The sequence below is a fragment of the Rhinatrema bivittatum genome, chromosome 6, assembly GCF_901001135.1.
Source record: "Rhinatrema bivittatum chromosome 6, aRhiBiv1.1, whole genome shotgun sequence".
In the NCBI taxonomy this organism is placed as follows: Eukaryota; Metazoa; Chordata; class Amphibia; order Gymnophiona; family Rhinatrematidae; genus Rhinatrema; species Rhinatrema bivittatum.
Genome location: NC_042620.1, coordinates 163,083,762 through 163,103,812, shown reverse-complemented (window position 1 = coordinate 163,103,812; position 20,051 = coordinate 163,083,762). Strand labels below are relative to the sequence as shown.

Genomic DNA, 20,051 nt, shown 5'->3' with positions numbered 1-20,051 from the left:
TAAAAGACAAGCAGATTGTGATAAATTGCAGGAAGACCTTCTGAGACTGGAAAATTGGGCATCCAAATGGCTGATGAAATTTAATGTGGATAAGTGCAAGGTGATGCATATAGGGAAAAATAACCCATATTATAGTTACACAATGTTAGGTTCCATATTAGGAGCTACAACCAAGAAAGAGATCTAGGCATCATAGTGGATAACATATTGAAATCATCGGTTCAGTGTGCTGCGGCAGTCAAAAAAGCAAACAGAATGTTGGGAATTATTAGAAAGGGAATGGTGAATAAAACAGAAAATGTCATAATGCCTCTGTATCGCTCCATGGTGAGACCGCACCTTGAATACTGTGTACAATTCTGGTCGCCACATCTCAAAAAAGATATAGTTGCGATGGAGAAGGTACAGAGAGGGGCGACCAAAATGATAAAGGGAATGGAACAGCTCCCCTATGAGGAAAGTCTAAAGAGGGTAGGACTTTTCAGCTTGGAGAAGAGACGCCTGAGGGGGGATATGATAGAGGTGTTTAAAATCATGAGAGGTCTAGAACGGGTTAATGTGATTCAGTTATTTACTCTTTCAGATAATAGAAAGACTAGGGGGGCACTCCTTGAAGTTAGCATGTGGCACATTTAAAACTAATTGGAGTTCTTTTTCACTCAACGCACAATTAAGCTCTGGAATTTGTTGCCAGAGGATGTGGTTAGTGCAGTTAGTGTAGCTGTGTTTAAAAAAGGATTGTATAAGTTTTTGGAGGAGAAGTCCATTACCTGCTATTAGTTAAGATGTCTTAGAAAATAGCCACTGCTATTACTAGCAATAGTAGCATGGAATAGATTTAGTTTTTGAGTACTTGCCAGGTTTTTATGGCCTGGATTGGCCACCGTTGGAAACAGGATGCTGGGCTTAATGGACCCTTGGTCTGACCCAGTATGGCATATTCTTATGTTCTTAATTCTTTGCTTCCGTGTTTACTAATGAGGATGTTGGGGAGATACCAGTTCTGGATCTGGTTTTCTGTTGTGATCATCAGTCTTCGATGGCTTCGCCCCGCTTACCTCTTACTACTTGCGGCTCTTCCCGCTCACCTCAGACTGCTGGCTGCCACTGCGTCTGTTTTCTGTCCTCTCCGGCGTCCCCGGACTGGCTTTGGTGTTCCTCCCTCCATGCTCTTCCAAGGTACTTTAGGGCGCGCGCGCGCACGCCGCTCTCATCTTTATTTCCACGTTGCCGCGAACCTCAAGGGATCCCCCTGATATGACGTCACGCTGCCCGGATATTTAAGCCTACAGTATTTGCTAGCTTATCGAGATAGTAACGTAACCCTACGGATGGGATTTGCTCTCCGTACCGAAGGTGCTCTGCCACTCCAGCACTATCTGGAACTCTTACACCCTTCGGGGTTGCTAACGGGGTACCTGTTCCTCGGGGGCCTCTTCTGCTTCTTTCAGGTGCTATCAGGAAACCGGTACTCACTCTTCGAGGGCCCAGTTTCTCTGAGTTGCTGCCTGCATCTTCAAACCTTACTACTTGGAAGACTTCACTAACAGTTTCCATCTGTGAGTACAACTGCCATCTATTCCACAGTACTGCTTCACTGAAACCAGGTACTCGCTCCTCGAGGGCTTGCTCGCTGTTCTGTGACAGACCTCTTGTCTAGTGGAATCTCTGTTACTGCTACGTGAGTACAATACAACTGAGTCTCTCTGCTCTAAGGGACCAGGTACTCTCTCCTCGAGGGCCTGCTCTCCCTGTCTCAGAGCTTCTCCTAATTCTACCTGGGACTCTGAATGCTTCTCATTGTGTACTCATAACTCTCAGTCTCTTTCCACTACAGCACAGCTGAGCAGAGGATTCGTTGTTCCAATGTTCTTTGGGAGACCTGGCCAGCCGGGCTAAACATCCACTACTCACTACTGCCACCTCTGGTGGTTTCAAAACTGTCTAATAAAAGATTCAAATATGTGTTTGTGTGTCCAGAGTCTAGCCTGACACTGTGGTCTCTCATGGGACTGCCCCCCGTAGGCATGGTCAGCTGCCACTGTGTCCAGGGATCAAACCAAACATCAATAACCATAATATTTTCAAGGTGATGAGTCAGACGAACTGAAACAAATCATTGTGGACCTGGAAGATGTAGTAGGCCAGATTTACAAACTAAATAGTAGCAAATCACCTGGACCAGATAGTATGCATCCTAGGGTACTGAAGGAACTAAAAAATGAAATGTATGATCTATTAGTAAAATTTGTAACCTATCATTAAAATCATCCATTGGACCTGAAGACTGGAGGGTGGCCAATGTAACCTCAATATTTAAAATGATTCTAGGGGCGATCCGGGAAACTATAGACCAGTGAGCCTGACTTCAGTGCCGGGAAAAATAGTGGAAACTATTCTAAAAATCAAAATTGTAGAGCATATAGAAAGACATGGTTTAATGGAACACAGTAAACATAGATTTACTCAAAGGAAGTCTTGCCTAACAAATCTGCTTTATTTTTTTTTTATTTAATTTTTATTGTATTTTCAATAATTATTAACATCAAAACAATGTTCTTGGAAAAATACAGAGAAAAAGAAACAAAGTACTAACTAATAACATTATATCATGTTAACAAAAAAAGGAAATACATCTCTGAATATCATAAGATAGGGGAGAGGACAAGATTTTAAAGAAGCAGAATTTAAAGAAAATACAAATATAAAGATACGCATAATCCCACTGATATTTCTATATTAGCCTATCCCCCCTGAAGCAATATTAGAAGTGTGAGTTTAGATACTCTCAGAGATATGTTGGTTCCACAAAAATATATTTAGTATTATGATAAACAACAATACATTTACAGGGGTAACATAAATTGAATTTTGCACCCCTTGTTACCACCTCATTCCTTAACTTTTTTCTTCTCTCCTGGGTTGTTTTCACTATATCGGGGAATACTCTCACTACTTGACCATAGAATTGCTGAGATAGATTTCTGAAGTAAAGTCTTAGCACAGAGTCTCTTTCCGATATAAAGGTAAAAGTTACCAGGAGAGTTGCCCTTGACTCAATTGACATCTCCAATGACTTTTCCAGAATCTCTGTTAAGTTTAGAGGTGAAGGTAAATCTTCTTCATTTCGTTGTACCCCTTTTTCCTTAGAATCTCTGAAGGATGGTATATAATAAATCTTGGATATAGCTGGAATAGCAGATTCTAGAAATTTCAAAACATTTATCAAATAGTTTTTAAACAATTCTTTGGGTGGTAACAGCCGTGACTTAGGAAATTCAAGAATCTTAAATTTGGTTCATCGCATTTTCCAATACTTCCATTTTGTTTGTAAATATAGATTCCGATTTAATTAAATAAGCCTGGACTTCTTTAACTACAGTCATTTCCTTCTCAAGCTCTTTCATGGAAATTTCCACAGTTGTTATTTTATTTTCAAGACATTGAGTTTTATTGATATTTTCCTTTAATAACATCATTAAAGAGTTAATAGACATCCACATTTTGGATGTCCAAATCTCTTGCAAAGTTATTTTCATTGGTATCCAAAACTTTTACTCCTACCTCCAGGAGTTCTCTCTCACCTTCGTCTGGTTTCTGTCCCCTCTGCTCCTTGGCTATTTGGCCCATGGAGTCCTGCATCCGGCTCACCAAATCACTCAGCGTACTGCTGTCAATTCTCTGGGCAGCTGTGGTCAGTGGGGTAACTGGAACAGCTGGTCTTTCCAGAAAATCCTCCGATCTCATAGAAGGTCCAGACAGTGGGCTTGGAGTTCTAGGTACTCCGGGGCTGAGGAATGTTTCTTCGGCCAGGGCAATCGGCATCTGCTACTCGTCGATTTTGCCAGCACCCCTCCCTCCGGTCACAAAAGCTTCCTCAATCTGCGTTTGCCTTCCATCAGATGTCGGCGTTGAGGTAAGAGTCTCATGAACCCGGGCTTTTCTTTTAGTACGAGGCATCCTTTTGTAAAGTTAACTTCCAAAGAAATTGAAGAACTAAGAAAAGCTCGGGACAAACTTTAACGCGAAGCTGAGGAGTTGTGTGAGCTTATGAGTCGGCCATCTTGTCCCCCTGCTTCATTTTTTTGAAGGGGTTAATAAACATGTGGATAAAGGTGAACTGGTAGATGTAGTGTATATGGATTTTCAGAAGGCGTTTGACAAAGTCCCTCATGAGAGGCTTCTAAGAAAACTAAAAAGTCATGGGATAGGAGGCGATGTCCTTTCGTGGATTACAAACTGGTTAAAAGACAGGAAACAGAGAGTAAGATTAAATGGTCAATTTTCTCAGTTGAAAAGAGTAAACAGTGGAGTGCCTCAGGGATATGTGCTTGGACTGGTGCTTTTCAATATATTTATAAATGATCTGGAAAGAAATACGACGAGTGAAGTTATCAAATTTGCAGATGATACAAAATTATTCTGAGTAGTTAAATCACAAGCGGATTGTGATACATTACAGTAGGACCTTGCAAGACTGGAAGATTGGGCATCCAAATGGCAGATGAAATTTAATGTGGACAAGTGGAAGGTGTTGCATATAGTGAAAAATAACCCTTGCTGTAGTGACACAAAGTTAGGTTCCACATTAGGAGCTACTATCCAGGAAAAAGATCTATGCATCATAGTGGATAATACTTTGAAATTGTCAGCTCAGTGTGCTGTAGCAGTCAAAAAAGCAAACAGAATGTTAGGAATTATTAGGAAGGGAATGGTTAATAAAACGGAAAATGTCATAATGCCTCTGTATCGCTCCATGGTGAGACCGCACCTTGAATACTGTGTACAATTCTGGTCACCGCATCTCAAAAAAGATATAGTTGCGATGGAGAAAGTACAGAGAAGGGCAACCAAAATGATAAAGGGGATGGAACAGCTACCCTATGATGAAAGGCTGAAGAGGTTAGGGCTGTTCAGCTTGGAGAAGAGATGGCTGAGGGGGGATATGATAGAGGTCTTTAAGATCATGAGAGGCCTTGAACGAATAGATGTGAAGTGGTTATTTACACTTTGGATAATAGAAGGACTAGGGGGCATTCCATGAAGTTAGTTAGTAGCACATTTTCACTCAACTCACAATTAAGCTCTGGAATTTGTTGCCAAAAGATGTGGTTGGTGCAGTTAGTGTAGCTGGGTTCAAAAAAGGTTTGGATAAGTTCTTGGAGGAGAAATCTATTAACTGCTATTAATCAAATTTACTTAGGGATTAGCCACTGCTATTAATTGCATCAGTATTATGGGATCTGCTTGGTGTTTGGATACTTGCCAGTTCTTGTGGCCTGGTTTGGCCTCTGTTGTAAAAAGGATACTGGGCTTGATGGACCCATCATGGTAATTTCTTATGTTATGTTCTGGTATAGTGTTTGTTGCTAATTCAAACTGTAAAGTCTTTGAAATGTTTGTGTGTGTGTATGTGTGTTTGAAAGACTTTATTGATGGACAGTTTTCTCCAGATTCCTGCTGTATGGAGCAGCTCACTGCACTACTTTTTGAAATTTTGAGTAAAACTGCACTTTGCTAATACTTTCATGATGAAAGTAGCCTTCCTGGCCCACCACCAAATGGCTGACTGTGTTTTGTTTGGGGGGGTTGGCCCTTTTGATTTTCTTTTGAGGAGATAAGACAGAAAGAGCACAAGAGAGAGACAGTAAAAATACTATCTTTCAAACGCTGCATGCATCAAGCTATGTGGAGCAACATTACAGATGCTTGAACTGAGTGGCCACATGATTATGGTTTTGTAGAAGAGAGGAGATGTGGTTGCGTGCTAAAATGTTGAATTTTTCTTTGCACTAGAGGCTGCCTGTTGTCTTAGAGCTGATGCATGAACCAAAAGTCTATTGTGAACTGGAGCATGAGAACTAAATCTTGCATTACAAGTCCTGCAGAGAGCAGCCAGCTGCAGAAATACAGTCTATGTTTTAAAGCCTTGAAGCTTTACCGGAGCTGTCTTGATAACACATGTCAGTGAATCTACAGGAATGTCCTCCTTCTTTGCAACTCTGTTTCTTTCCCTTCTGCAGTGACTACTGAAGTTTCTGTGACTGATGTTATGGTCTCAAATTTCCAGAGAACCTAAATGCAGGTGCGCAGTGATCCGGAGAGAACCATAACTTGGCAGAAGAAATTCACAGACCGTCATTGTCTATGAGAACCAAAGTACCAGGTGGGCGATAAAATCTGATTGTCTACCAGATGCTTGAAACTTTCCTGCACCAATCTAGGCCTTAAATTTGTATGCCCTTATGACACTACAAAAGAATCAAGTCTTATATAATGACACAAAATTGTTCAGAGTAGTTAAATCACAAGCAGATTGTAATAAATTGCAGGAAGACCTTGTGAGACTGGAAAATTGGGCATCCAAATGACAAATGAAATTTAATGTGGATAAGTGCAAAGTGATGCATATAGGGAAAAATAACTCATGCTATAATTACACAATGCTGGGTTCCATATTAGGTGGTACAACCCAAGAAAGAGATCTAGGCATCATAGTGGATAACACATTGAAATCGTCGGTTCAGTGTGCTGCGGCAGTCAAAAAAGCAAACAGAATGTTGGGAATTATTAGAAAGGGAATGGTGAATAAAACGGAAAATGTCATAATGCCTCTGTATCGCTCCATGGTGAGTCCGCACCTTGAATGCTGTGTACAATTCTGGTCGCCACATCTCAAAAAAGATATAATTGCGATGGAGAAGGTACAGAGAAGGGCTACCAAAATGATAAGGGGAATGGAACAGTTCCCTTATGAGGAAAGACTAAAGAGGTAAGGACTTTTCAGCTTGGAGAAGAGACGGCTGAGGGGGGATATGATAGAGATGTTTAAAATTATGAGAGGTCTAGAACGGGTAGATGTGAATCAGTTATTTACTCTTTCGGATAGTAGAAAGACTAGGGGGCACTCCATGAAGTTAGTATGTGGCACATTTAAACCTAATCGGAGAAAGTTCTGTTTTACTCAACGCATAATTAAACTCTGGAATTTGTTGCCAGAGGATGTGGTTAGTGCAGTTAGTATAGCGGTGTTTAAAAATGGATTGGATGAGTTCTTGGAGGAGAAGTCCATTACCTGCTATTAAGTTCACTTAGAGAATAGCCACTGCCATTAGCAATGGTAACATGGAATAGACTTAGTTTTTAGGTACTTGCCAGGTTCTTATGGCCTGGATTGGCCACTGTTGGAAACAGGATGCTGGGCTTAATGGACCCTTCGTCTGACCCAGTATGGCATTTTCTTATGTTCTTATGTTCATCTCCAGTTTCCTGACTCCCTCAAGATTCCTTCCTTATATCATGCTTCTTTAATGAAATCATCTACATCAGATCCTTTTGCTAGACCCCAGATACTTGCAGCTCCAGTTTTCATCAATGGTCAACCCAAATTCAAGGTGGAGGATATTCTGGATTCTAGTGTATCCCATAAGAGAGAAAGTATCTGGTTAATTAAAGGGTTATGGTCCCGAGGAAAGGTCCTGTGTTGATGCTAATGATCTTCATGCACCTCGTTTTCTAAGAAATTTTCATGCAAGACAGTCTAAGGGATATCCAGAGGCTATCCTTGAAAGGAGGGATTACTGTGAGGCTTGATAGGCAGTTCTTGCCTCCCATCATCAGGAGCATCTGTGGGCTTTGAGACCTCCCAGTTCCTTGGCTGCACTTCCTGCTAGTAGCTATCTTGCTCTGGCCTCATAAAATTTCCAGGTTTTTAGTCAGCAGGTTGCCAGAGTTTGGTTCTCAATCTCCAGCCTCCTCATTTGAGTCTTGCTTCCATAGTTGATCTTGCTGCATTGACTCCAGCATATTCCTCACTTCTCCATCTCACTTGGACTTCCCATTCCCAGTTCACCTGTGCTTCATATTGTGTTCCTGTTTAGTCCTAGTTTGGGGCCTACTACCTAAGCCCTGACAGCCACCAGCACACAAGGGCTCAACCCAAGGGGAATGTGGCCATTGCGGGCACAAACTTTTGGCCACTCTTCCAGATGGAACCCATCTGAATTACCTTGCTACTGCATTAATTGCCCTGGCTTCAGACTACACCACCTCAGCAAGTTGATAAAAAAATATTAAAACATGGTTTTTAATACCAATAATAATCTTTGGCTTAGAAATGAACTAATTTCAAATTTTGTGATCAGTGTATCATAATCTGAGATCCACTGAGTTAATCTATTCATTTATCAGTTATTACCCCCATAGATTGAGATGATCAAAATGCACAGATTTTAAGATTTCAGTCTGAATTAAGAGATGCCTCCTGGTTGTGTAGGTTAGGAGAAACTCTTCTAGCAGCAAGAAATATGCAAATGCAGGGACAAATTCTCTTCCTAAATTCATAAAAACTTCTTTTTTCAAGAGGAAGATTATGTAGAAGAGAAGGAGGTTACCCTTCTCTAGATTCAGATATACCTGTACGCTCCACCCTCCCCCACAGAAGGAAAACAGTGCATGAGCCGGGGGAGGCCCTCCTATCTCCTATCAGGATGGTTAAGAGCTCTTTTCTGGCCAACTGGATGAGAAACTGCATTTATCAAGGGCATATGAACAGATCCACCCTTTGATCTTGCTTGTACACATTAATTTCATGTTGACAAAAATTAGAAAACTCTCAAATCTTTTTTAAAGTTGTGCCCACCTCTAGTTTGTATATAGCATTTCATGTTTGCAAAGGAAGGGTTAAGTGAGGGGCTACCTAGGCTTTCTCCTAATCACTATTTGCCAGTATATGCACAGTTGGTCTCTATTCAATATATGGAATACATACCCGATAAATAAAGGTAAAAACATCTACGTGCCGTAAAAAGATGATTGCCATCTGGAAGCCTTGCATAGATGTCGTATTACAGAACTCCCGAAACTGCTTAGGAACTATGGAGTTATTATATCGGCACTCATGTAGTGTATTAAACCAAAAAGTAATCTGTAATAGGGACAACAAGGTAAAAATTAATAATGAGCTCCATTTCAGAAGAATAGATTCAAGTTATGCAATTGCCTGAACAACAGAGGGTTTACTAAACATGCATTGCCTATGACTTCATTCAGTGAGGTTTGTGCACAAAACTGAAAGGGATTATATTTTAATAATACACACAGTAAGTAACTGAAGGCTGAAGATACATTTTTAAAATTTGCATACTAGAAGTTTGACAGCAGATTCTGTTAACATTACCACTGGTCTTATGGATAATTTGATTACAAAGCTTTGAGAATCACAGATATACACATGCCAAGTTTCATATGTAGACAAGCAGCTCAATAATTTTGGAGTAATCAGTAAAACTGAACACTGGGATAATGTTATATGATATTCTTAAGGAAATGCAATTTTTCCCAATGTTTTCTTCCAATTTAAAAAAAATTCACACATTCATTGGAAATGTATTTGTTACTTTTAAAAATTATTTGGTGTCTATTTTTAAATCACAAGAGTCTAAGGAGCCAATTTTCTAAGCTGTGCCACTGAAGTGTTAAAGAGGGGTAAACAGTTTTTATGGAGCATCAAAATTTGTTAGTGCAGCAAAAATGGTAACAACATATGGAACTTGCATGTTCCGTGTGTTATTTCTTGGCCCTCAAACACAGTACAGTGGTGTGCAAATGAGTTTATTTATGTGCAAATGCATGCAAAGCAACTTATTGGCCTGCAAGTGAGTAGTGCAGTAAGCAAAAAAAGCTTCACATAGTGCACTACTTCTGGAAAGATAGCTGTACTTGAAGAGATGTAGCTAATTTCCCCCCGGAGCATCAAAACACTAATATCATATGCATTCCCATACTCCCAGAGCCAGAATTTAAAAAGGCCTCATGGCCCCAGCAAAATTCCCCAACTAGAGAGTTCAAAAAAATCCTTGGTGTTTAAATGGTACCCCCTTTCCCAGCGCCTCTCCCGCACCTCCACTGTTGGGAAAATAGGCATTAGTCTTTAGCCCCCTTAAGCCCCAATTCCCAATTAAGAAGCCTTGCCTCAGTGGCAGAAAAGAAATGCTCCCCATCCTCCCAGACTTCCCCCAAAGTTTACGTAAATTCCTGGTAGTGTCCCATACTTACTCCTGTATCACAGGTGCCATTTTTCAAAATGGGGCTAGTTGATCCTAGGTACTCCTTTGCCTCACTAGACTACCAGTATTTAAAGTAAAGCTGTTAAAGATGTGAATCGGAACCGGAATTGGTTCTGATTCCGGTTCCAATTCACATCGTGTTTTTTTTTTCGTCCGGCTCGAACGCGATTTTGTTTATCGGCTGCGCCCGAGCCGATAATCAAAAAACCCACCCCAACCCTTTAAAACTAATCCCTTAGCTTTCCCCACCCTCCCGACCCCCCAAAAAACTTTTTACAGGTACCTGGTGGTCCAGTGGGGGCCCCGGGAGCGATCTCCCGTTCTCGGGCCGTCGGCTGCCACTAATAAAAATGGTGCCTATGGCCTTTGCCCTTACCATGTCACAGGATATCCATGCCATTGGCTGGCCCCTGTCACATGGTAGGAGCACTGGATGGCCCACACCATTTTTAAAGATGGCGCCGGCCATCCAGTGCTCCCTTCCATGTGACAGGGGCCGACCAATGGGCCATCGGCTCCATTTTTATTAGTGGCAGCCAACGGCCCGGGAGCGGGAGATCACTCCCGGGACCCCCACTGGACCATTAGGTACCTGTAAAATGTTTTTTTGGGGGGGTTGGGAGGGTGGGGGAAGCTAAGGGATTAGTTTTAAAGGGTCGGGGTGGGTTTAGGGGTTATTTTTGTGTGCCGTTTTTCCCGCCGTCCCCCAAAATGATAAGAGAAACCCCACGAACAATTTTGTGGGGTTTTCTTATCGTTTTGGGGGAGCCCCCGATTTATGACTATTTTGAAAATATCGTACGATATTTTCAATCATCCAAAGCCCGATTCACATCCCTAAAAGCTGTCGGGCCACTTCAGGAGTGGGGGATTTTTTGTCAAGGAGACAGTGCTTCTTAACTGGGGGATGGGACCTAAGGGTACTTCCAACTAATTTTTATTTTTTCAATAGGTCATCGTGCAGGAAGGGGGTTGGGATAGGGATTTCCCACTACCAAGGATTTTTTGAAAACTACATTGGGGGGGGGGGGTCTCTTCTGGGGCTGGGGAGCCCCTTTAAAACATGGTAGCCCCAGGATGTGGAGGCATAATAGCATGTCTTTTTCACTCAGTGCATAGTTAAGCTCTGGAATTCATTGCCAGAGGGATGTGGTTACAGCAGTTAGTGTAACTGGGTTTAAAAAAGGTTTGGATAAGTTCCTAGAGGATAAATCCCTAAACTGCTATTACAGTAATTAATAAGCAATAGTAGCTTGTGATCTATTTAATATTTGGGTACTTGCCAGGTACTTGTGACTTGGTTTGGCCACTGTTAGAAATAGGATACTGAGTTTGATGGACCCTTAGTCTGACCCAGTATGGCATATCTTATGTTCTTATGCTGCCACAGCCATGGACATGTAGAAAACTACTACAAGATTTAATAAACTGCAGTATTTCGTAGGGATGTGAATCGGGTCTGGAATCATAGCTGGAATCGGAATCATACACAGGTCGTGGGAAATTTTTGTTCCCGCAATTCGTAGCATTCCGTTTCATGGCGTTTTAATCGGTTGCATTTTAATCGCCTGCACCTGAGCCCTGACCCTTAAAATCGAATTCTTTAGAATCCCTCACCCTCCCGACCCCCCAAAAAACTTTCTTTAAGTACCTGGTGGTCCAGCGGGGTTTCCGGGAGCCATCTCCGGCTCTTGGGCCATTGGCTGCCAGTAAACAAAATGGCGCCGATGGCCCTTTGCCCTTACCATGTGATAGGGGCTACCGGTGCCATTGGCCGGCCCCTGTCACATGGTAGAAGCAATGGATGGCCCGCGCCATGTTTAAAGATGTCACATGGTAAGTACAAAGGGCCATCAGCGCCATTTTGTTTAATGGCAGCCGATGGCCCAAGAGCCGGAGATCGCTCCCGGGAACCCCGCTGGACCACCAGATATTTTAAGAAAGTTTGGGGGGAGGGGTCGGCAGGGTGGGGGATTCTAAAGAATTATCTTTAAAGGGGTGGGGTGAGTTTGGGAGGGAGGGGGTTTGGATGTGTTCCCTTTCTCCCCTTCTCCAAAACGATTCAAAAACCACACAAACCATTCATGGGGTTCCTATCTGTTTCGGGGGGCTCCGAAATGTGACAAATTTTTAAATATCGTACACGATATTTAAAATCGTCAGAAAAACGATTCACATCCCTAGTATTTAGTACCGCAGTTCAGAAAATCCTGCGGTATAAATACTAGGGATGTGAATCGTTTTTTGACGATTTAAAATATCGTCCGATATATTTTAAATCGTCAAAAATCTTTAGGGCCACGATACAATACCAATTCCCCCGATTTATCGTCAAAAAATCGTAAATCGGGGGAAGGGGGAGGGCAGGAAAACCGGCACACTAAAACCCCCTAAAACCCACCCCCGACCCTTTAAATTAAATCCCCCACCCTCCCGAACACCCCCCCCAAATGCCTTAAATTACCTGGGGGTCCAGCGGCGGTCCGGAACGGCAGCGGTCCGGAACGGCCTCCTGCAATTGAATTGTGTTGTCTTTAGCCGGCGCCATTTTTCAAAATGGCGGCGCAAAATGGCGGCGGCCATAGACCAACACGATTCGACTGCAGGAGATCGTTCCGGACCCCCGCTGGACTTTTGGCAAGTCTTATGGGGGTCAGGAGGCCCCCCCAAGCTGGCCAAAAGTCCCTGGGGGTCCAGCGGGGGTCCGGAAAACGATCTCCTGCCGCAAATCGTTTTCCGTACGGAAAATGGCGCCGGCAGGAGATCGACTGCAGGAGGTCGTTCAGCGGCGGTCCGGAACCCCCCGCTGAACGACCTCCTGCAGTCGATCTCCTGCCGGCGCTATTTTCCGTACGGAAAACAATTTGCGGCAGGAGATCGTTTTCCGGACCCCCGTTGGACCCCCAGGGACTTTTGGCCAGCTTGGGGGGGCCTCCTGACCCCCACAAGACTTGCCAAAAGTCCAGCGGGGGTCCGGAATGACCTCCTGCAGTCGAATCGTGTTGGTCTATGGCCGCCGCCATTTTGCGCCGCCATTTTGAAAAATGGCGCCGGCTGAAGACAACACAATTCAATTGCAGGAGGCAGTTCCGGACCGCTGCCGTTTCGGACTGCTGCTGGACCCCCAGGTAATTTAAGGTATTTGGGGGGGGTTCGGGAGGGTGGGGGATTTAATTTAAAGGGTCGGGGGTGGGTTTTAGGGGGTTTTAGTGTGCCGGCTCACGATTTTCACGATTTTCACGATACTTCAAACACCCAAACAGCAACAATACGATTCCCTCCCCCTCCCAGCCGAAATCGATCGTTAAGACGATCGAGGACACGATTCACATCTCTAATAAATACTGCACTTCAGTAAATAAGCCCCCATGTAAGGTAAGAAATCTTGGCTGAACTCCTACCTGGAATTTATCATCTGGGATGTTCACATTCATCATGGCCTGAATACTTTCACTGGAAATTCCTAAGTTAAACAGTTCCAATTCAACTTGCTTGGGATTTAGGAACAGCTGTTTAACTGTAGAGATGGAGAAAATGAAGGAAATAAAGTACAAAGTATTATTTTTATCTTATACCTTACACTTTCCATAAACTAATTATATTATTATGTGATTGGCATTGAGGAACTACAAACAGGTAAACAAAAATATTGACAAAATTGACACTGAAATATTTGTGATTGCGTTCTGTTGGCACATTTCAATCTCTCAGGCCAGAATAGTCATATCTGCCACAACCGTGTATCACAGTTTACTATTTCAAATATTGTAGTCATTATAAATATTAAAGTTAGCCTATTATTCATTTCACGGTGTGACCCAGCTTTGCCTGTCACTAAGGTGTTTGCTCAATTTTTCTAGCATAGTTGTAGGGGGATTGGCATATTTGGAATCCTCCCCTTGCTTTAATCGCACCTTTTTGTGAGAGGCTTTTGGGGAGTTTTCTGGAGAGTATAAAATTTCCCTTGAGCAATTGCTTTGGTCTTTGCCAACCCCCAGGTGGACTGACCAGGAGGAGAGGGGGTTTTCTCTGCTTCATAGTTGAGCTGTCTCTCTAGAATAGATTTTGGAGCTTGGAGGATTTTTCTACTTTTGGATGTTTGGAGTGGAACCAGTTCCTGCCAGAGGGGAAAACACTGAAATCAGATAGGGCTGGGTCTCTGGTTTGTTTGTTTTTTCCCTTTCTGTCTTTGCTAAAAAAATCGCTAGCGAGAATGAAGAGGCTTACATTTTTTGGACATTCTTTTAGGAGTTGTTTGATTCCTTAGATTCTGAACAAGGTGTTTGGATACTGGAATTACAACGGGACTATGCTATCTTTTAAGGGGAAGAAATATTGGAGCCGGATGCTGGTACAGGGGAGAGAAGAATACCAAAGAGGAGTACTATGGATAAGGAGACCGTGGGTTTTCTGACATTGATATTCCTAATGCTGTTTCTTATTTTTTCAGTTCTTGCATGGATTTTGATTTTTAAACTGAAGTAAAACTATTATTAAACATCAGTATTGGACTTTGAGATTTTTTTTCTTCAGTGGAGTGGAGAGTGGAAAAATGTGTGTGTGTGTGTGTGTGTGTGTGTGTGTGTATATTTATGTACACACACACACATTTATTATGTATTTCTCTTTAGTCCTCGTTTCCCCACTCCCTGTTCCATGTAATTTTCTATCTTTCAGTTTAATGTAAACCGATATGATGTTTCACACTAATGCCGGTATAAAAAAGCTTTCAAATAAATAAGTAAGTAAGTAAGTAAGTAAGTAAATAAATAAATAAATGTACATATGTGTGTGTGTGTGTGTGTATATATATATATATATATATATATACAAAAACCCCCCAACGTGCAGCCGTAGGAGACCATAAGCACTATTATTGTATTTAATGAATCAATTCAAATATGTAATGTTTCTTAGAAATGTAAATCTTTTATTGACGACTTTAACAAATATGCTAATAATTTAAGTGAAAAAATGTATTACAAAACATTAAATATTTTAAATATACTAGAATCTACAGACCTATTATAACATCAATGAGGTTAGGGTATATCTAGTTCGATTAGGGTAAGATTGAGGATAGGTATAGGAGAGGACTGGGGGTCATAACTAATTGGACTAAAAGTAGATTCTAGTATATTTGAAATATTTAATGTTTTGTAATACATTTTTTCACTTAAATTATTAGCATATTTGTTAAAGTCGTCAATAAAAGATTTACATTTCTAAGAAACATTACATATTTGAATTGATTCATTAAATACAATAATAGTGCTTATGGTCTCCTACGGCTGCACGTTGGGGGTTTTTTGCATATAAGCTTTAGCACTAGTAGAAGTAGAATTGCCAAAAATTTTTTGCTTGCTATATATATATATATTAGGGATGTGAATCGTTTTTCAACGATTAAAATTATCGTCCGATAATGTTTATATCGTCTTAAATCGTTATAGAACACGATACAATAGAAATTCTAACGATTTATCGTTAAAAATCGTTAAATCGTGTTAGTGCGCACTAACTCGAGTTAGTGCGCACTAACTCCCCATTAGTGCGCACTAACTCGATTTAGTGCGCACTAACTGAAAATGATACAAATAAACACTTTCCAGGTCACTGAAGGTCAGTTAGGAATGAATATGTGTTCCTATTGGCTGGCTGCCCTCTTATCTATTGATATTACCAAGGTTACCACTGAGGTGATGGTTGGGGGGATGGGAAATGGAACTGGAAACTAACGAACACCAACAGAAAATGAAACAAAGTGTTCACACTTCCCAGGTCAGTAAAGGTCACTTAGGAATGAATATGTATGTATGTATTCCTATTGGCTGGCTGTGCTCTTATCTATTGATGTTACCAATATGGTTGGGGGGATGTGAAATGGAAACAGTTGGAAGCTTGACAAAAAAAGTAATGTAATGATCAGCACTCACGTGACTAGAACTTGTTTGTTTATTATTTTTGTTAGCAGGCACCTGAAATGCTAGTGCATGTTGAATTTGCCAATCACTGTGCATTTTAGAAAGGTGGTCCTGGCTGGAACTGTACACAGTTCAAATATATGTAATTGATTGTTGGTAAGTGTATTTTTTAAGTAGCCACACTGGCACCAGTATGTTTACTTTTCCTCCTACTTAACTCACTAGCTCAGCTTTGTAAGAAGGGCTTCTCTGCTTGTGTGTTGTTTTTGTTTGGTGTGAGGAGAGCAGAAACATCAGATCTTTATTCAATCTACTACAGTCATCTCTTACAGTGCCCTATCCCTATTAATACCAGGAGTGTTGTGATCTTCCTGCACACAGTGCCCTAACCCTGATACCAGTCTGAGACAGCTCCCTCCCTGCATTACTAGTGAGAGGCTGGCTTCACAGACAGGGGGGAGCTGCCTGACCCTCACTCCTGACTTCCCCCATGTCCCAGCTAGTGAATGGTGTGTGGGTGAGGGGGGGGGGGAGGATGGTGAAGTCTGAGACAGCTCCCTCCCTGCATTACTAGTGAGAGGCTGGCTTCACAGACAGGGGGGAGCTGCCTGTCCCTCACTCCTGACTTCCCCCATGTCCCAGCTAGTGAATGGTGTGTGGGTGAGGGGGGGGGGGGGATGGTGAAGTCTGAGACAGCTCCCTCCCTGCATTACTAGTGAGAGGCTGGCTTCACAGACAGGGGGGAGCTGCCTGACCCTCACTCCTGACTTCCCCCATGTCCCAGCTAGTGAATGGTGTGTGGGTGAGGGGGGGGGGGGAGGATGGTGAAGTCTGAGACAGCTCCCTCCCTGCATTACTAGTGAGAGGCTGGCTTCGCAGACAGGGGGGAGCTGCCTGACCCTCACTCCTGACTTCCCCCATGTCCCAGCTAGTGAATGGTGTGTGGGTGAGGGGGGGGGAGGATGGTGAAGTCTGAGACAGCTCCCTCCCTGCATTACTAGTGAGAGGCTGGCTTCACAGACAGGGGGGAGCTGCCTGACCCTCACTCCTGACTTCCCCCATGTCCCAGCTAGTGAATGGTGTGTGGGTGAGGGGGGGGGGTGGATGGTGAAGTCTGAGACAGCTCCCTCCCTGCATTACTAGTGAGAGGCTGGCTTCACAGACAGGGGGGAGCTGCCTGTCCCTCACTCCTGACTTCCCCCATGTCCCAGCTAGTGAATGGTCTGTGGGTGAGGGGGGGGGGGTGGATGGTGAAGTCTGAGACAGCTCCCTCCCTGCATTACTAGTGAGAGGCTGGCTTCACAGACAGGGGGGAGCTGCCTGTCCCTCACTCCTGACTTCCCCCATGTCCCAGCTAGTGAATGGTCTGTGGGTGAGGGGGGGGGGTGGATGGTGAAGTCTGAGACAGCTCCCTCCCTGCATTACTAGTGAGAGGCTGGCTTCACAGACAGGGGGGAGCTGCCTGTCCCTCACTCCTGACTTCCCCCATGTCCCAGCTAGTGAATGGTGTGTGGGTGAGGGGGGGGGGGTGGATGGTGAAGTCTGAGACAGCTCCCTCCCTGCATTACTAGTGAGAGGCTGGCTTCACAGACAGGGGGGAGCTGCCTGACCCTCACTCCTGACTTCCCCCATGTCCCAGCTAGTGAATGGTGTGTGGGTGAGGGGGGGGGGGGAGGATGGTGAAGTCTGAGACAGCTCCCTCCCTGCATTACTAGTGAGAGGCTGGCTTCGCAGACAGGGGGGAGCTGCCTGACCCTCACTCCTGACTTCCCCCATGTCCCAGCTAGTGAATGGTGTGTGGGTGAGGGGGGGGGGGAGGATGGTGAAGTCTGAGACAGCTCCCTCCCTGCATTACTAGTGAGAGGCTGGCTTCACAGACAGGGGGGAGCTGCCTGACCCTCACTCCTGACTTCCCCCATGTCCCAGCTAGTGAATGGTGTGTGGGTGAGGGGGGGGGGGGAGGATGGTGAAGACTGAGACAGCTCCCTCCCTGCATTACTAGTGAGAGGCTGGCTTCACAGACAGGGGGGAGCTGCCTGTCCCTCACTCCTGACTTCCCCCATGTCCCAGCTAGTGAATGGTGTGTGGGTGAGGGGGGGGGGGGGGGTGGATGGTGAAGTCTGAGACAGCTCCCTCCCTGCATTACTAGTGAGAGGCTGGCTTCACAGACAGGGGGGAGCTGCCTGACCCTCACTCCTGACTTCCCCATGTCCCAGCTAGTGAATGGTGTGTGGGTAAGGGGGGGGGGGAGGATGGTGAAGTCTGAGACAGCTCCCTCCCTGCATTACTAGTGAGAGGCTGGCTTCACAGACAGGGGGGAGCTGCCTGACCCTCACTCCTCCGGGGTATTGTGATCTTCCTGCACACAGTGCCCTATCCCTGATACCAGGGGTGTTGTGATCTTCCTGCATGCAGTGCCCTATCCCTATTAATACCAGGAGTGTTGTGATCTTCCTGCATGCAGTGCCCTATCCCTATTAATACCAGGAGTGTTGTGATCTTCCTGCATGCAGTGCCCTATCCCTGATATCGGGATGTGTGCAAGAAGATCACAACACCCCCGGTATCAGGAATAGGGCACTGTGTGCAGGAAGATCACAACACCCCCAGTATCAGGAATAGGGCACTGTGTGCAGGAAGATCACAACACCCCTGGTATTAGGGATAGGGCACTGTGTGCAGGAAGATCACAACACTCCTGGTATTAATAGGGATAGGGCACTGTGTGCAGGAAGATCACAATACCCCTGGTATCAGGGTTAGGGCACAAGTTCTAGTCACATTGACTGATCACATTACTTGTTTTGTCAAGCTACCAACTGTTTCCATTTCCCATCCCCCATATACTGTCAGTAGGAAACTTGGTAACATGAATAAATAAGAGGGCAGCCAATAGGAATACATATTCATTCCTAAACTGACCTTAACTGACCTGAAAAGTGTCAAATTGTATCATTTTCAGTTAGTGCGCACTAACTCCCAGTTAGTGCGCACTAACTCCCAGTTAGTGCGCACTAACTCGAGTTAGTGCGCACTAATCGGAAAAAAACGATTTTTAACGATTTTTTAACTAAAAAATCGTGCCTAAGACGATTTTCTTGCCCTGCCACACGATTTCTATCGTTAAGACGATATGGAAAACGATTCACATCCCTAATATATATATATATATATATATATATATATATATATATATATATATAGGGGTAGATTTTAAGAGAAGCGCGCACGGGGTACATTTGTGAGTGCTACCCGGTGCGCACAAATGTACACCCAATTTTATAACATGTGCGCTGCCTCGCGCATGTTATAAAATCCAGGGTCGGCGCGCGCAAGGGGGTGCACACTTGTGCATCTTGCGTGTGCCGAGCCCTAGGGGAGGCCTGATGGCCGTTCCCTCCAAGGCCGCTCCAAAATCGGAGCAGCCTCGGAGGGAACTTTTCTTCCACTCCCCCCCACCTTCCCCTCCCTTCCCCTATCTAACCCACCCTCCAGCCCTACCTAAATCCCCCCCCTACCTTGTTAAACATTTTACACCTGCCTCTATCAGGCCTATCTTGCGCTCGCCAGCCAGCTGCCGGCGCGCCATTCCCGGCACAGCCGCTGTGCTGGAGGCCTCAGTCCCACCCCTGGACCACCCCCGGATTGGCACCACGCCCCCTTCCCGCCCCTTTTTCAAAGCCCCAGGACATACGCGCGTCCTGAGGCTTGCGCACATCACCGAGCCTATGCAAAATAGGGGCAGGTTTTCGGGGTTACGCACGTAAATTACGTGCGTAACCCTTTGAAAATCTACCCCAATATTTGTTGATCTTCTTTCCCCTCCTGGGAGACACCCCTGCGCAGGAATTTATACTTGTGATTTGAGGTTTAATGCAAATGACTAGGGACATGGCCACACCAAGGGCCCTGGAGGTCGACCCCCCTGACAGATGGACCCTAGCATTATAGCTTCCCGAATGCAGCCAGCAAGCCAACCAGGGATCTTCCTACAATGGTTAATTGAATGAGATATCTTCTGCCAACATATGTTTGAAAATATTTAAGCAAAAATACAAAT

At 44.1% G+C, this 20,051-nt stretch overlaps 1 protein-coding gene across 1 annotated transcript in view; it reads right to left on the bottom strand.

Moving 5' to 3' along the window:
- ABCA12 (ATP binding cassette subfamily A member 12) overlaps positions 1-20,051 on the bottom strand; it is a 615,834-nt gene that overhangs the window by 347,484 nt on the left and 248,299 nt on the right. Inside the window, exons 14-15 of the mRNA XM_029607914.1 lie at positions 13,469-13,584; positions 8,771-8,926 (exon numbers count right to left, since the gene is read on the bottom strand). Coding sequence (XP_029463774.1) covers positions 8,771-8,926; positions 13,469-13,584 — 272 coding nt within the window. The remainder of the gene's footprint in view (positions 1-8,770; positions 8,927-13,468; positions 13,585-20,051) is intronic.